Source organism: Octopus sinensis, linkage group LG25 (genome assembly GCF_006345805.1).
Source record: "Octopus sinensis linkage group LG25, ASM634580v1, whole genome shotgun sequence".
Taxonomy (NCBI): domain Eukaryota; kingdom Metazoa; phylum Mollusca; class Cephalopoda; order Octopoda; family Octopodidae; genus Octopus; species Octopus sinensis.
In genome coordinates this window covers 23,337,892-23,353,702 of record NC_043021.1, presented here as the reverse complement: position 1 = coordinate 23,353,702, position 15,811 = coordinate 23,337,892, and the positions used below count along the sequence as shown (strand labels likewise).

The window sequence follows — 15,811 nt, the reverse complement described above, 5'->3', positions numbered from 1 at the left end:
AGCGGTCGTCGGCATCTTCACTATCTCGTCCGGCAGCTAATTCCACGGATCCGCAACCCGGACGGAGAAAGCCTCTCTCCTTCGATTGAGATGAAATCCTCGTAGATAGAGCTTTTCGGAGTGACCCTGCAGCCGACGCTCTGGAGCAGGAGTGAAGAACAGCTCTTTCGAGAGTTTACACTTTCCGCTTATGATGTAGTGACCAAGAATGAGATCACCACGGCGTCATCGTTTTTCGAGAGAACAAAGGTCGTGCGTCTTCGGCCTTCCTTCATAAGACAAATGCTTGAAACTATACATGTAAGTTCAAGGTGCAGCCATTTGTGTCGGTGTATCTGGAGATATTGCCGGCCTCTTCATGACCTGGTGGATCAGAAAACCTAAGCAATCCTTGGCAAAACAATCCACAACTCTTCTAATTTACTGTAGGTATATATATGGCATTAATATCACAGTTAAGACCAGCTCTAGTAACGGTAATGTAGAAACTGAGAGGAACATAATGGAGAGCATCCAGCAAGTAGCCAACTCCATCCACCAAAGTATCAAGGTGACTATAGATTATCCCACCCGGCACCCCAACATTTGACACCCCGTCCTTGTTACTGAACTGCACTTAGAGACTGAACAACAGAGTGCAGCTCTTCCACTCCTATTACATGATTTAATTAGTAATTCAGCTCTCAACCTAATTAATTGCATCGTTTTGGCAATGATGATCGAGATGTAAGCTACATTTGGAGCTGAAATAATTGGAAATTGATTCTTTAAAATATTTATTTCAAAGTTTTCGAGGTAAAAAATGGCAGCGTAAGGCAAAAAAGTGACTTTGAATCAAAATATCTCAGTTATTTCCAAAGGAAATGTGTAGATTAATCAAATTTAAAAGAACGTCTTCATGGGGAAGACTCTTTTAGTAAAAATCCCGTTATAAAAATCAACCAAGAAAAAAGCAGTGTGGCTTTTAGCGACGTAGAATTGGTAACAATTAAATCCACGTCGAAGTGTTCTAATGCTTCTGATATTTGTTTGCCAATGATTTCCAATAAAGTTTGATGAGCTATCCTTGTTCTTCATTGTCTTCCGAAGTGTTCAAATTGTAAAGTCATTTTATAGGTACCTAGTATATATCTTCTACCAAAAGGTGACCATTGTTTTATGAACTTTGAATAGGATTCTGATAGTTATGCACTGGTCTGAAGATGGTCAATGTTATTGCAATAATTAATATTCTATTTTTTTGAAAGCCTTTTTTTATCAATTACACTGCTACTGGAGTATGTACTTTTACTATTCCTTGTTTCAGTTTGCGGCCATGCTGGAGTACTACCTTCAAGCGTTTACTCGAACAAATCATCCTTAGTACTGAATTTTTAAAATCTGGCACTTAATCAGTCGGATACCTTTTGAGGAATCACTAAGTTACGGGGGATGTAAACAAACCAATATTGGTTATCAAGCGTTGGTGGGGATAAACACAAAGACAAGCACACGCATATATATATATATATATAATATATATATATATATATATATACGAAGGGAATCCACACAGTTTCCTGCTGCAAATTCACTCACAACGCTTAGTTGACCCAAGGTTATAGTTAATGTTATTTGTCCAAGGTGCCACACAGTTGGACTAAAGAATCCATGGATGTGAGATGTAATTTTCCTGCCACAGAACCTTGCCTGTATGGAGGATGATATTTCTACCATAGATGAGAATGTTGACTAAAACCCATATTGTGCACATAAGAAAGTCTCCTTATTATTTTTTTTATTTTTGTATTTTATTCCCTTCCGTCTTTTGCTGTTTTGTTATTAGGTTTTCTTTTAGGATAATTAAGTTAGATTGAAGGAACCTATTCTTGTTCAAACAACACTTCCCACAGAACTATAAAGCGAAATAAACAATTATAGTGTGTAATATCAGCATTTACCCTGTTAATGTTGACTGAAACGCAATTTAGTACTGAACAGGAAAAACATATTTATTTACTTTTACTTATTTTAAAGTGTGTAATATTTGTCTCTTTTTCAGATATTTGAACAGCAACCCAATAGAAAAATATGAAGATGGCGCTTTCTTATTCCTTCCCAGCATAGTTAAAATGTAAGCAAACAAGTTCTTTTGGGTTATAGGAAAATGAAAATAATAAAATGAGGTCATAAAATTCTCAATTCCTCGTTAAATGTTGTTGGTAATAAACAACAATGAGTTGATTTAAATTTCAGTGGATCAACATGATTTCCGAGCACTGTGTTTTATTATCGAAAAGATTATGTTCAAATATCAGAAGGTTGGTTTGATCTAGTTTACCCCATGTTTATAAATACTCATAATTAACTGGAGTCGAGAGAGTGGCCTACATACAAACCTTCATGCACACATATATAAATTTTCCTGTGTGTGTATGCGTATGTGCATATATAAGCATACACACACACACACATATATATATATTGTTATTACTTATTATATCCTTATGACAACGGAGTTATCAGAAGGAAGAAGAACCACAAAAATTCCATTCAAATATTTCTGATGATTGCTGTATTTGCCTCTGTTTTTCTACCACGAAGCCATTTGGTAATTTGGTAATCAAGGGGCTAAAATATTCTTTCTACGATAAGCACAAGGCCTGCAATTTTGTGGCTGGGGGCTTGTCGATTACATCCACCCTAGTGCTCGGCTGGTACTTAATTCATCGACCCCAAAAAGATGAAAGGCAAAATCGTCCTCCAAATTTTGAACTCAGAACATGAAAAGAGAACACCCTGTAACTAAAGGGCCGATTAATACGCAGTATTACTGTATCGCAAGATTTTGTGATTTGCCAATCTGATTCAATGTGTATGATATCTCCATTCTTCTGTGTTAATACACACACACACACACACACACACACATGTATATATACACGTGTGTGTGGAGAGGTAAAGAAAGAGGGAAATTTAACACAATCCTATCCCTATTAAAGCTTAACCACACTGCTTGGAATGGAGAACCTTTAAGGGAGACAATAGTAGTAGTAAAACTAACAACGTTTGCGCAGTATTAGAGGTTGGGAGGTATACAAGCAGATCTATTTCAAAATTGTATTTATCAGAACATTATAGAATTGCATTACGATGTAGCAAAATTCCTAAAAGGTTCAGAATATTCTCTTCTGAAAATCATATTCAATAAAGGAAGTGCGAGGAGAGAAAATATTTCCAATACCTACAATTTCAGATATATCTGCTATAATTTCCACTTATATTTAGAATGCTTATAAAGCTAAATCTCTCATGTCAAATATAACTGGTATTTTACTCAGCAATATTTCGCAGCTTCGCAATACCTATCAACTTTCGCCACAGCACTTATATGACAATACCGTTTGCCAACAGTAGCTCGTATGCCACTTATATCTTGTAGCTGGTAATCTCTATATTGCAGGTTAGCTATATTTAGTAGATTTATCCATATCTTGTATGTCATCTCTTCAAACATATCATCAAAATCTATCATAGCATATCATCTATATCTAGAATATCCTCTAAATCTAGTATGCCATTTATATATTCTCTAACCACATCCTACCTAATTTTATTTGGTATCTGTTATTTTCAATTATCATTTTCTCATTTCTCCTCTCTAATAAATTTACTGCAGTATGTAGTACAGAATGGTGGCAATGGCTTACATTCATACCCCCCCTCTCTCTCTCTCTCTCTCTCTCTCTCTCTGTAACTCTAACTTTACTTTCTACTACCATATTCATGCTTGAATGTGTATGAAGATGTCTATGATTGCATGTGAAGGGTCAAATGAGAAGCTTAAACCTTCTTTCATTCATTTTCCCTCTAATTTCTACTCAGACATAAGACAATTGAACTGAGAGGTTTTTGGCTTTAGGGATTATCGGATGACCTCCTCATCAATGGATTATTTGGTTTTGGTCAATACACAGCAAATGAGACAGACCAATGAGGCAGCGAGAGCCTGGTCTTATGCAACAATGATCAGGCTTTCAGTGGTACGCTTCAAATCACTTCGCTCAAGCCATGCCCACGATGCTGTATTATCCTTAACATCCTGTTTATTCCTTTCAAACTGTCCATGCATTCTCATTTAAAGAAGGTCTTCTTTTCTCTTCTCCTAAGCACTTTGGATTATCCTACTCTTCCTCCTCCTCCTCCTCCCCCTCCCCTCCTCCTCCTCCTCCTCATCACCATCATCATCATCATCATCATCATCATTATCATCATCATTATCATCATCATCATCATCATATCATCATCATCACAACCATCATCATCATAATCATCACCATCATAATCATCATCATCATCATTATCATCACCATCACCATCATAATCATCACCATCATAATCATCATCATCATCATCATCATCATCATCATCATCATCATATGAAAACTCACAGCTTACTTTTCTGGGTTTGATGGAAAGTGTTACTTGTTTACTGTTTATACTTCAAGAACCCTACGAAGAATTCTTGCGTTCCAAGCAATACTGATTTCTTTTAGGTGTTCTACCTTCACACTTGTACCAATTGTTTTCAGTCATGCTGGGAGTTGAGTGCTAATACTTCCAAATGTACCAATTACTACTGGTATCACCTCTACTCTCTTCATTGTCAACAACCTTCTATTTCTCACTTCAAATAGTCATGATTGTTTAATTATTATTATTATTATTGTTGTTGTTGTTGTTGTTGTTGTTTTCGTTGTATTTTTGTTGATGTTGTTGCTGTTGTTCTTGCTGTTGCTCTTTTTTAAAAACACTGAAAATATTGTATAATAGCCATCTCAATATGGCTAACCACTGACGGTGGGTGTTACTGTAGCTTGTAGCCCCAGGAGATCATCGTCTCCAACTGGCTTTAGGCACACTATATGTGCCCTTATGGTATTTGCAAAGGGAGGTCATCCCTCTCTCATAAGCCTAAGTGATACGCACGGACCGCAGTTTCGAGGTATTTGCCTCTTGTCAACGCACGGTAATCACCGGTTTACGATCGTAAACCGGTGAATACCCTGCGCTGACGATGATCTCCTGGGGTTAAAAGCTATAGTAACACCCACCCTTTGTGGTTAGCAACATTGAGATTTATTATTGACTGAAAATATTCAAATTGATATATCAAAATTGAATATTAATTTTCCCCTTCTTAATTAGGAGTATTACTATACATGTCTGTACCGCTGAAGCTATAAAATGTACAACACTGTAATCTCTCAGTTTCTGCGCTGGTACGTCTCTAGTTTTAAAACCAGTTGCTACATAGAATAAACACGACCTTCTTAGCGCCAAAGCCGCCCGTCTAAATGAGTTTTCTCAGATAAAGCGGCGCAAGATCCCTACCACCAAATTCCCGACACTAAAATGTCCCTAAACTACAATAAAATAGAATCGTTTCAAGTGGCTAGTAATCTTATTTAAAGGTACTTTATTATTCAATATCTAAGCTAAACGAGAATAGAACCTTAGTGCTTCCACTTTCTACTAGAAACCATTTCGCAATATTGATGTTATTAACAACACTTATAAAACTGAATGTCATAGCGTTTATAAACCTGCTCAAATTTTATCATCTTTGTTTCTTGTCAAATCACATAGGAATTTCTCTGTTGATCTGAAACGCATTCAGAGTTCTCTTTATCATTACAGTTACCTCGAATACAATAAGCTTATGAAGTGTGGATGTCACTTGCCAGCCTTCGTTAAGTATATTAAAGAAGTCTATAACAGAACTGTTGCTGTCTTTGGCACGTGTCTTGAAGGCTCAGGGAAACGAATACCTATACTGGATTATTCGCAATGTCAAAGTAAGTAAAATTCTCATTTCTTCTTTTCTTTTATTATTAATACTAAGAAAATCCGGGTTATTCTCTGAAGCTTACAATATCATGTCTTATGAAAGGGAAACTATAGATAAAGATATGAGGAATAAACGTTTTACCATTCGCACGCTTTACATTCACATCTTCTCTCCAACGAACTTATAGATTCAACTGTATCACACAAACCATCAACAGCACACACACACACACACACACACAACAAAATGTCGCTAACAACCATAACTGGTTGATAGGTTAACCAAACGGTTAATCAAACATTCATTTAGTTAATTCGTTAACAAATTGTTAACAAAGTGACGAATAATGAAGTGAAATAGAACCAGTACGTGTGTTTTTTATTGGCTTAATGACCCTCCCGAGATACAAAAAAATGTTCCAGTATTCGATCCCCAGAAGAGGACAACTTGGTAACAAAGCCAAACACACTATCTTCAGTTTGGGTTTCGTGCCCATTCTCATCTGTTGTCATGAATATTGGCTAACGACTGAAAGAGTCTGATCTCAAACAGAAGCGGCCGAAATGGGATTCCTCCGAAAAAACTGGAGTAGCTTTACTCGACACAGTGTGTACCTTGGAGATGAGGGAGTCTCTCCAGATCAGGTCGGTACTTTTCCGTATTGTGCCACTACATTTCCGGTAATGCGGACATGCGATTAGGATGTCACATGACAAAATCGCAAGATCGATTCTTTAAAATGATGAAAAACAGCAGGGAATGTAGAGGTAGACCAAAAAGAGATGGCTAGAAAATATCCATAGCCTCATTTGGTCATGCTTGAGAATTCAATCAGTATGCCTATTGGCAGTTGCCTCTGATAGTACCCTATGCAGGAGGTACCTGAGGCACCAGATGTCCTCATGACCCTCCCAGGAATAATGAGCGTTGAAGATGGTAGATGGATGGATATACAGAGTGTCGGTATTAAATATAACGATTTTATGTCCCATTATATTAAGGAAGACGTAGTGTATTGGTAAGCAAAGGCGTTAGAGAGCACAAAGTTGTAGCTGAGAAAAAAGCTGATATGGCGGACTGGAAGCCATCTAAATATTCTTTGCTACTCTAGGCACAAGGCATGAAATTTGGTGGGGAGAGGGCCAGTCGATTGGATCGACCCTAGTACGCAACTGCTACCCCGAAAGGATAAAAGCAAAGTCGACCTCTGTGGAATTTGAACACAGAACGTGAAAAAACAGACGAAATACTGCTAAGCTTTGCGCCCGGTGTGTTAACGTTTCTGCCAGCTTGCCGCCTTGAAAGCCATCTAAATATTGGAAGAGAGAAACCTGTATTCATGATAATTCATGACGGTTACCACAATTCAGACACCATCACTGCTGTTCAATGCTCTGGGAACACTGTAAAGTCAGCAAGACGTGACATGGACAGTTGCAGTAGAATCTATAGGATAAAAATCGAATAAGAGAGAAAAGTTGCTTCAGAAGATCAAATACCAAGACAAGAAAGGGCAAAATGCAGGCAAAACATTCAGTAATGTAAATTGTCTGAAAAAGATGGCACACTTCATGAAGGTCAAATAATGTAAACTGTACAAGCAAAGGGTTGGTACACATGGGTTAAGTGAGAGACAGAAAATGGCTGACGAAAGAAGGAGAGAAGAGCAAAAGTGGTTTTATTCGAAGAAGAGTGAACACGAATGGAAAGGGAGAGAAGAAGGGTGCGGTATGTGTGCGTATAGGGGAGGTAAACTGTTAGTAGGAGCCAAGCAGTAGTGGGAGGAAAAAGGAGGAGGAGGAGGGGGAGAGAGAGAAGTGAGTGGTTTAGAGATACAAAGCAAAACGTTGGGTGCAAAAGTGAATGTGTGAGGGCAGCACTTGTGAGTATGGGTATGTGTGTGTGAGTGTGTGTATGTGTTTGAAGAGTGAGTGTGCGGGAATATGTATGAGTCTATGTACGAGTGTGTATGCATTTGTATGTGTGTGTCAAATGTAGAATATCCAATGGGACAAAGTTGTGTGTATGTGTGTGTGTGGTGTGTGTTTGTCTTTGTGTGTAATAAAGTGTGCAGAGAGTAACTGTGCTACCGAAGTGAGATGTGTAAGTAGAAACTGTGGTCTAGCGTGTGAAGTGTGTATAAAGTGTAAATGTGGGCGGAGGGACAAATAATGTGAGGATGTGGGTTGGTAAGAGTGATGCTGCGGAGGAGAGAGAGGAAGAAAACGAAGTAGAGAGGTAAAGTATATATTTAGCGCTTAGCCAGGAAGACAGTCAATGCTCATGATCATTCAGAAGGCTGCTGTGATTGGTTGGGGGAAAGTAGGAAGATATCCTGAAACCAAAGACCAGCCTTGATTGTTTACAACAGAGAAGAATCCGGCATAAACAGCGAAGGTTCCAAATGACAGACTTAAAATGGAGTCCGATGAAGCACATCACTGGAGAAAATATATGAGTCAGTATGTATATGTATGTACATACGCACACACATACATACATACATTTTCACATACGGACATACATACATACATATATACGTACATACATACATACATACATACATACATACATACATACATACAGATATACATACATACATACGTACATACACATACATACGTACATACATACATACATACATACATACATACATACATACATACATACATACGTACATACGTACATACATACACACTCATGGATGCTAGAAGCCATTCAGCTTGGTAAATTTCCAGTGAGGCATAATCAAAGCCATAGCTGACCTGATTCCATTGTGAGCCACCATCATGAAATTAAACACAAAGAGTGACTATTATCACTGACAGAATACAATATCGCAAAGGCATATTCCAAGGGGACAACCTCGTTATGATGTTGTTTATACTTTCTGTAAATCTCATGTCATTCATGTTAAGGATATCTCATTGGTTCAAAAGGAAACAGAAATTACAAAATTGAACGCTGTTTCTTTGTGGATGACTTAAAAACTTTATGCAAAGAATATGGATGAGATGAAAAGGAGCTTTGACCAAGTTACAACATTCTCAAAAAATGTGGGGTTGGCGTTTGTTCAGGATAAATGTTATATGGTTGTGAAAAGGGCGAAAAATGTAAACCAGACTAGCAACATCGCCATCAATGACCTGACAGTTTCCCCTATATCTGAAGAGGAATGTTACAGATATCTAGGGGTGGTTGAAAATATATCTCATAACAGCACCTGTAAAAAAACAAGTGCTTTTTTACAGGTACCATTAACTTACAGGTGTCATTAAAGTATAAACAAAGAACATTACAGCTGAATAAATAAAATTTCGACCTCAGAAATCTATGCATTCAATAAAACATTGGCCCACAACGTGTTTGCTGTGCAAGTACTCATACTGACATTTGGGCTGTTTTATTGGACACTTGATGAGATCCGAGCTGTTTATGTGAAAACCCGGAAAATACTGACAAGTACACATAATTTCCACATAAACGGTGAAGTAGACCCCCTCTCCTTAAAACGAAAACAAGGTGGCAGGGGCTTAACATCGATGCAAAATGTCTTTGAATGTCGTATCATATCCTTTCGGTAACATCTTATAACCACAAATGTCAAAGTGCATCCTTTGACCAAGTTTGCATAATTCATATGACTTGGAAGGCAGCTCCTTGAGCAACATTCCTTATCTGATAACAGAATACATGCTCAAAGATGTCGCACGACTCTACCGCAACGTATCATTAGATGAACGGATGAGTATCTATAAACAGAAGACTATGCATGGATATGTTGGTAGAAAGTTCCGAGATGATGGCAATATTGATGTTGTTGAAATTCCAATGAAGGAGCCGTAGGTGTAGGATAGAAACTCTCTCCTTCTCTATTGCCAACAAATCTTGAAATAACAGTGAATAATGACATACATACATACATAATACATACATGTATTATTATGGCTGCCCCCTTGTTACCGAGTATGGCCATTGGACGAAGCTTAACTGTTACTGGTGCTGTGATCGAATGTGACTTTTTAGCCCAGCTAAATATCTACAATGTATTTTACAGGATTGGCAACTAAAACCTTTACATACATACATACATACATACATAATACAAACATACATACATACATACATAATACTTACATACATACATGCATACATTCATACATACTTACATACATACATACATACATACATACATAAATGTGTGTATATTGGAAAAAGCACAATATTAGTGATCATAATTTTTATTGTTTATCCAAATATTGTTTTGCTCACTTCACATATTATGGCCTTCTTCACATTCTATATGACATTGCAGCATAACTTAAATGAGATCTCTCATTAGGAGGTTCCCACTGCATCAATGGTTGCAACTTACAAATTTAATCCCTTTATTTGACTTGTTCAACGATTTTCACGTGTTTGTTACATCAGAATACTAAAAGGACAACAAGTGGCTTTCATGCTTCTCTCAGTTGAATTTGTGACATTATTGAAACGTTTCCGAATGAACATGAAAATAGGTTTATAGTCTTTGTTAATAATTTGCTTTATATGTCTAACATGTATTGATTTCAATACTAACACGCATACATTTGTTTTTACATCTGAAAGAAAATATTTCTTGTTATTGCTATGCATTGCATTATTTGGTTCATAAATACAGATATTACTTGTATTCTGTAGATTACTCGTTATTTCAACGGAATTTACAGTGTCAAACATGTTCAGGAATCATATGCAATGAAGAAGTGACAAGCTGTCCAGGAACAGAGGTAAACTGGAATATTACTTTCTCCTTTTCGTTAAAATATATCCACAACCGTCACTCGAAAGCCATTAAGCCACATAGATTGTACTATGCTTTCGCTAGTTTTTTTATGCGCCTGCGTAGACATACACACACCCTGTCGATCTTCTTATTCATGACTCAATGGGACGAGAAGGATGTGACGATTGAAGAGAGAAATAGATGAACATCACTAGGTTGGGACACATTTCACTTGATTAGACTGGGACAAAGTGAAATGAAGTGCCTTGTTCAAGGACGCAACGTTCTACCCTGTCCAGGAATCCCTATTCAAGAAACGAACACACGAACTTAGAGTGACCTTTCTCCGACAAACATGGCTGTCCTTAGAGTAGGATGTATGAATGTATGTGGCCAGAAGTCAACTTGGAATCAAGGTTCCTTGTCGAATGACCTCGGGTCACTAAACTTAGAGGGGTAACTGGAAGTCGGACCTGGCCCTACCAGTTCGCAAACATTACAGGGAGCGGATTGAATAAGTTAAGAAGCAAATGACAGTTTTCTTTCGTCTGGTGGCCATAGCAAAATAGGTTGTTTGATATACGAGGTTATGAAATATTCGAAACAGATTAAATCTTCCCTCACATCAAGTAGTACAATAAGCTCTCCAGAACATAATAGGTGGGGGTCATATTGTTTCACAGAAAGGTAAAACCTATAACTTTAAAACGCAGCTAAAACACAAATTAAAATTGTCAGACATATCTCTGAATACACAGTTGTACATTGGTGAAAGAAACACAAGAGAAACAATAAAAGACACCGGCAATGTCACAGATCAATGCTTCACATTACGAGAATATAGGAGAATAGAGCGTGACATAAGAGCATGGCTGCTATCTGTTGCCTGTTTTATTGTCTGTTTTGATCTCAGACCTTTCTGTTTTCCTGAAGCTGAGTTAGTTTATTTAACGATTCATTCATTTGCAATCACCGACTCCATTGGCTCTTTTGAAGACGCCAGCCTTCGGACACTATCATTGGTTATGTCTTCATGACATCCTCACTCAGTTTGGGAGATCCAATTTCCTTTCTAAAACTTTTCCAACATTGGAAGAAACAAGTTTCAATTTCAAACTAAGGCAATGCAAATCTTATTTCTAACTTCAATGTCTACATTTTCATTGCTTTTATTATTGTTAGGTGTTTGCGATTATTAATTGCGTTTTCGTGATGGATTCTTTTCTTTAAATATTCTTCTCCATTTCTGATATTTTTCGTTTTCAGAATGTCCCTTATTAAGTTAACAAGACCTTGGTTGTTTTCTCTCCAAATTTTATACTAATATACCGTATTTTCATATAAAATATACTTGCAAAATAAAACGAAGTTTCTCTTGTGTTCGTTTTATGTATTTTCTGTTTTATTTGCTTGGACTGAGGAGTTCAATCTGACAATTATATTTCATTTTCATCTTTGGGTAAAGGCATATTAGTTTCTCTTTTTGGTGAGTTTTGTACGCATGATTTTCCGTAAATTTTATATGAAAAATTCCTCTTGAGCATTCCTCCAGTAAGAAGAAATTTTAGAGAATTGATACATCTTTATTGGGATAATTTGACCTATTTTAAGTTTGGTGACGGGTGACAGTGCGATGCGGTTTTGCTAAAGACCGTGATCCGATGTCCATATCTACATATGATCAGAGAGCTTTGGACACTGTAAGCATTTAAAACATGATTTTTGAATACTAAATAGCAATAACTTTTACTTATGCTTTTAACTTTCAACAAATCGTCAACTCTTTTACGGTTTCATTTATTGCTTTTGGGTATTTTAAAGCAATGATTAAACTTTCTTGCATGGTAAACATCCCCAGTGGTGTTGTTTCTGTTGTTGTTGCTGTAATTAGCAGTAATCGTCCTAATAAATATTGTTGTTGTAGTGTATAATTTTCATATCTATTATTACAGCCTGTATGCCGATTCGCAATATCAATGAACGGTGCTAAACTGAAGACTGAAAGGTCCTGCAGCACATACAGAAAATGTGTTGAAGCTATGAGAAACAATACCCTTACATGCAATAAACGGACGAATGGCACGTCTTGTACTGGTTGTTGCGTCGGACACTTATGTAACAAGAATGATTTCATTGGTAAGTGTTATTTATTGTCTAATATAACACTAACAAGTTTATTACAAATTGATAGTTAATAAGAATATTTTATAGTAATTAATATACGGGAAAATATTTTGATGTGTGTTTACGTGTGTGTATATATATACTGTTTGCAATGCTCTCTCTCCCTCTCTCCCTCTCCCCCCCTCTCTCTCTCTCTAACACACACACACACTCACAGATGGAATCAAACACCACGACATGAAGGAAAAGAGTAAAAGAGAGCACTTTTGGCGAGTGAGCAAAATATTGGTTAGAAAGCTGAATGCCTGGAACATAATTTCGGCGATAAACTCGCACGCAGTCGCAGTAGTTCGGAATGATGCTGGAAAACTGAAGTGGACGGAGGAGAAGCTAAAGGAGTTGGACAGGAAGTCAAGAAAGGTCCTAACGATGTATGGAACCAATCATCCACGTGCAGGCATTGATAGCCGATACACGAAGAGAGCGACAGGAAGAAAGGGAATGATAAGTGTATATATATATATATATATATATATATATATAATTATTATTATTTGAGTGAATAAAATCCAAACTTACAAGGGAAAAATTAAATTTAGAAATACTAAATCAAATTTCACACAATATAAGATATATATAAAAAATTAAAATAAAAAAAAACAGCTTTTATCAATTCAAAATGAACAATTAAATTATACCATCTAGAAAATTACATATAATAGAAATATAAAAAATAAATAACAATTAAATGTCAATGCTTAAGTAAATTGCAAATAATAATAATAATAAAAACGTATATAATAGGTAGAATAAGAATAATATATATATATATATATATATATATATATATATATATAGTATTTTAAGTGTATATGTGATTATAAATGTATATTTTTATCTACGTATGTGGGTTTTATGTGCATCTATGACGTGTGTCTCATTTATAAACGCAGCGATTATTTTCTATATCAATCCATAGGATGGACCAAATCCCTCGTATTTCGTTTGATTTTTAAAAAGTTCAACGAATATAAAATCCCTGCTGAGAACATATCAAGAGCCGTGAGTAGATATCTGCCCTCTCTCTCTCTTTCTCCGTACACAGACGCGCGTGCGCGCACACATATGCACTGAACATGCGCACACATGCATACACATACACACTCACACGCACACATACACACACCCATGCATATTTTATAGAAGAAATGTGAAACGTCAAATAAATAGTGAGGTTTCATGAAATTCAGACAATCAACTCCATTTACTGATAGTAAACTATTACATAAAACTTTCTTTTTTAACTTACTGAATTTTTGCTGGTCAATAAAAAGACTGTTCTATCCACTATTTTGTCTTTATATATTCCGTCTTATAATTTCCGATTCTGACAGTAAATAAAATCCTACTCAAATATTCACTAATCTTGTGTTTACACACAGACACACACAGACACACACAGACACAGACACAGACACACACAAACACACACACACACACACACTCACACACACACACACACATACACACACACACATAAGAACATATGTAATCACACACTTCCTTTTGGTAATATTTTTCTTCTCAACATTTTCATTTTCCTTTCTGAAAAAGAGATATGCTCGGAACATTAAAAACCCTCTCATTTCCCCACTTTACCGAGTGTCAAGCTAATATATTTATACATAATTATATTCTCAAACGCAGGATAATGCTAATAGTATAGCATGAACAGGATAACGTATTCACCTGTTGCCGAAAACTCTGTCGGCGGCCAGATTACGCGTCTTATAAAGCTAGATGTATATAGCCTAACTTTGCAGAAGTATTTGTCGTTCGCGCAGTTTAGCTTAATGGTAAAGCACTTGAAGCGTAATCACAGGGGTGTGAGGTGTAGTCACATAGCTGGCTGACGACAGATTTATCTGCAAATTATGGATATTTCATGCGGTTCACGTTATATCATTAGCATTATCCTGCGTTTCAGAATAAGATTTTTTCTTTATTTTTCAATACATCTCAACGCTTTTAAATCAAACTCAGTTTCTTTCATTTAATGTATGTATATATATATATATATATATATACATCCGGCTTTTGCAGATTGAGCATGACCTTTCAACCGTGACGGGAACATTTAGAGTTGAAGACTGTGGGTAAGCAAATGCTTCTAACACATTTATTCAAATTTATTTGCTTTTGTTCCAAACATTCGATTTTATCGCATGTACTATACGTCACAATAGTCAACAGTGTTGTACTTGTGACCCACAATATACTAATTCATACATTCAATGAAATGTTTAAGTGTTTTATCCATGTTTTATTATACAAAGGACAAACAAACCCATATAAAGATACAGAGAGAACTGTATATATATATATGTATATATATATATATATATATATATATATATATATATATATATATATATATATATATATATATATAAATATATATATGTATATACTTTTGATAGGTTTCGGCCATTATTGGCCCAGGCCATGTCTAACTTAATAGCACCACCTGGTGAAGTCTTTCAAGTCAGAATTTGGGCACTATGGCCCACTCAAGTAGAGAGTTATTGTTTACAGAGACATATCCGGGGTGTAGGGGGTTTATCCGGGATTTCTTGAAGGAATCTGTCCAAAGACTTCTTGAACCCTATAGGGTCAGTTTCTGTTTTAATGTGTTTTGGTGTAATGTTAAAGAGAGCGGGGCCAATTGAGGTGAAATAATTGTGCCGTATTGTTGTTATGAGATGAGAGTGCGATTTTTGTTTTGGCGGATGGCACGGGGCCCAAGCCTTGGATGTACCTTAAAGGTGATGCCAACATCATTTGGGCAATGCTGATGGAATATTTTCCACATCATGCAGATGATGTAGCGCTCACGACGACGTTGGAGAGAATAGAGTTTTAGCTTTTCTAGTCGACCCCAATAGTCGAGGCCTGTCATGCCATCTATTTTTTGTGATTGCCCTTTGAGGTGCTTCAACTTTTATGATACCTTGTATTGTGTGGGGAGACCACAGTGGACAACAGTATTCAAGGTGGGGTCGGGCAAAAGTGGAGAAGAGAAGGATAAT

At 36.5% G+C, this 15,811-nt stretch overlaps 1 protein-coding gene across 9 annotated transcripts in view; it reads left to right on the top strand.

Annotated features, from left to right (window-relative positions):
- Positions 1-14,919, top strand: part of LOC115224387 (insulin-like growth factor-binding protein complex acid labile subunit) — a 56,528-nt gene extending 41,609 nt beyond the window's left edge. For all 9 annotated transcript variants that reach the window (XM_036513344.1, XM_036513341.1, XM_036513340.1 and 6 more), the window contains 6 exons: positions 2,042-2,113; positions 5,680-5,837; positions 10,514-10,602; positions 12,551-12,734; positions 13,702-13,784; positions 14,826-14,919. In XM_036513344.1, the coding sequence (XP_036369237.1) occupies positions 2,042-2,113; positions 5,680-5,837; positions 10,514-10,602; positions 12,551-12,734; positions 13,702-13,784; positions 14,826-14,882 (643 nt within the window). In that variant the 3' untranslated portion in view covers positions 14,883-14,919. The remainder of the gene's footprint in view (positions 1-2,041; positions 2,114-5,679; positions 5,838-10,513; positions 10,603-12,550; positions 12,735-13,701; positions 13,785-14,825) is intronic.
- The last annotated feature ends 892 nt before the right edge of the window (positions 14,920-15,811 follow it).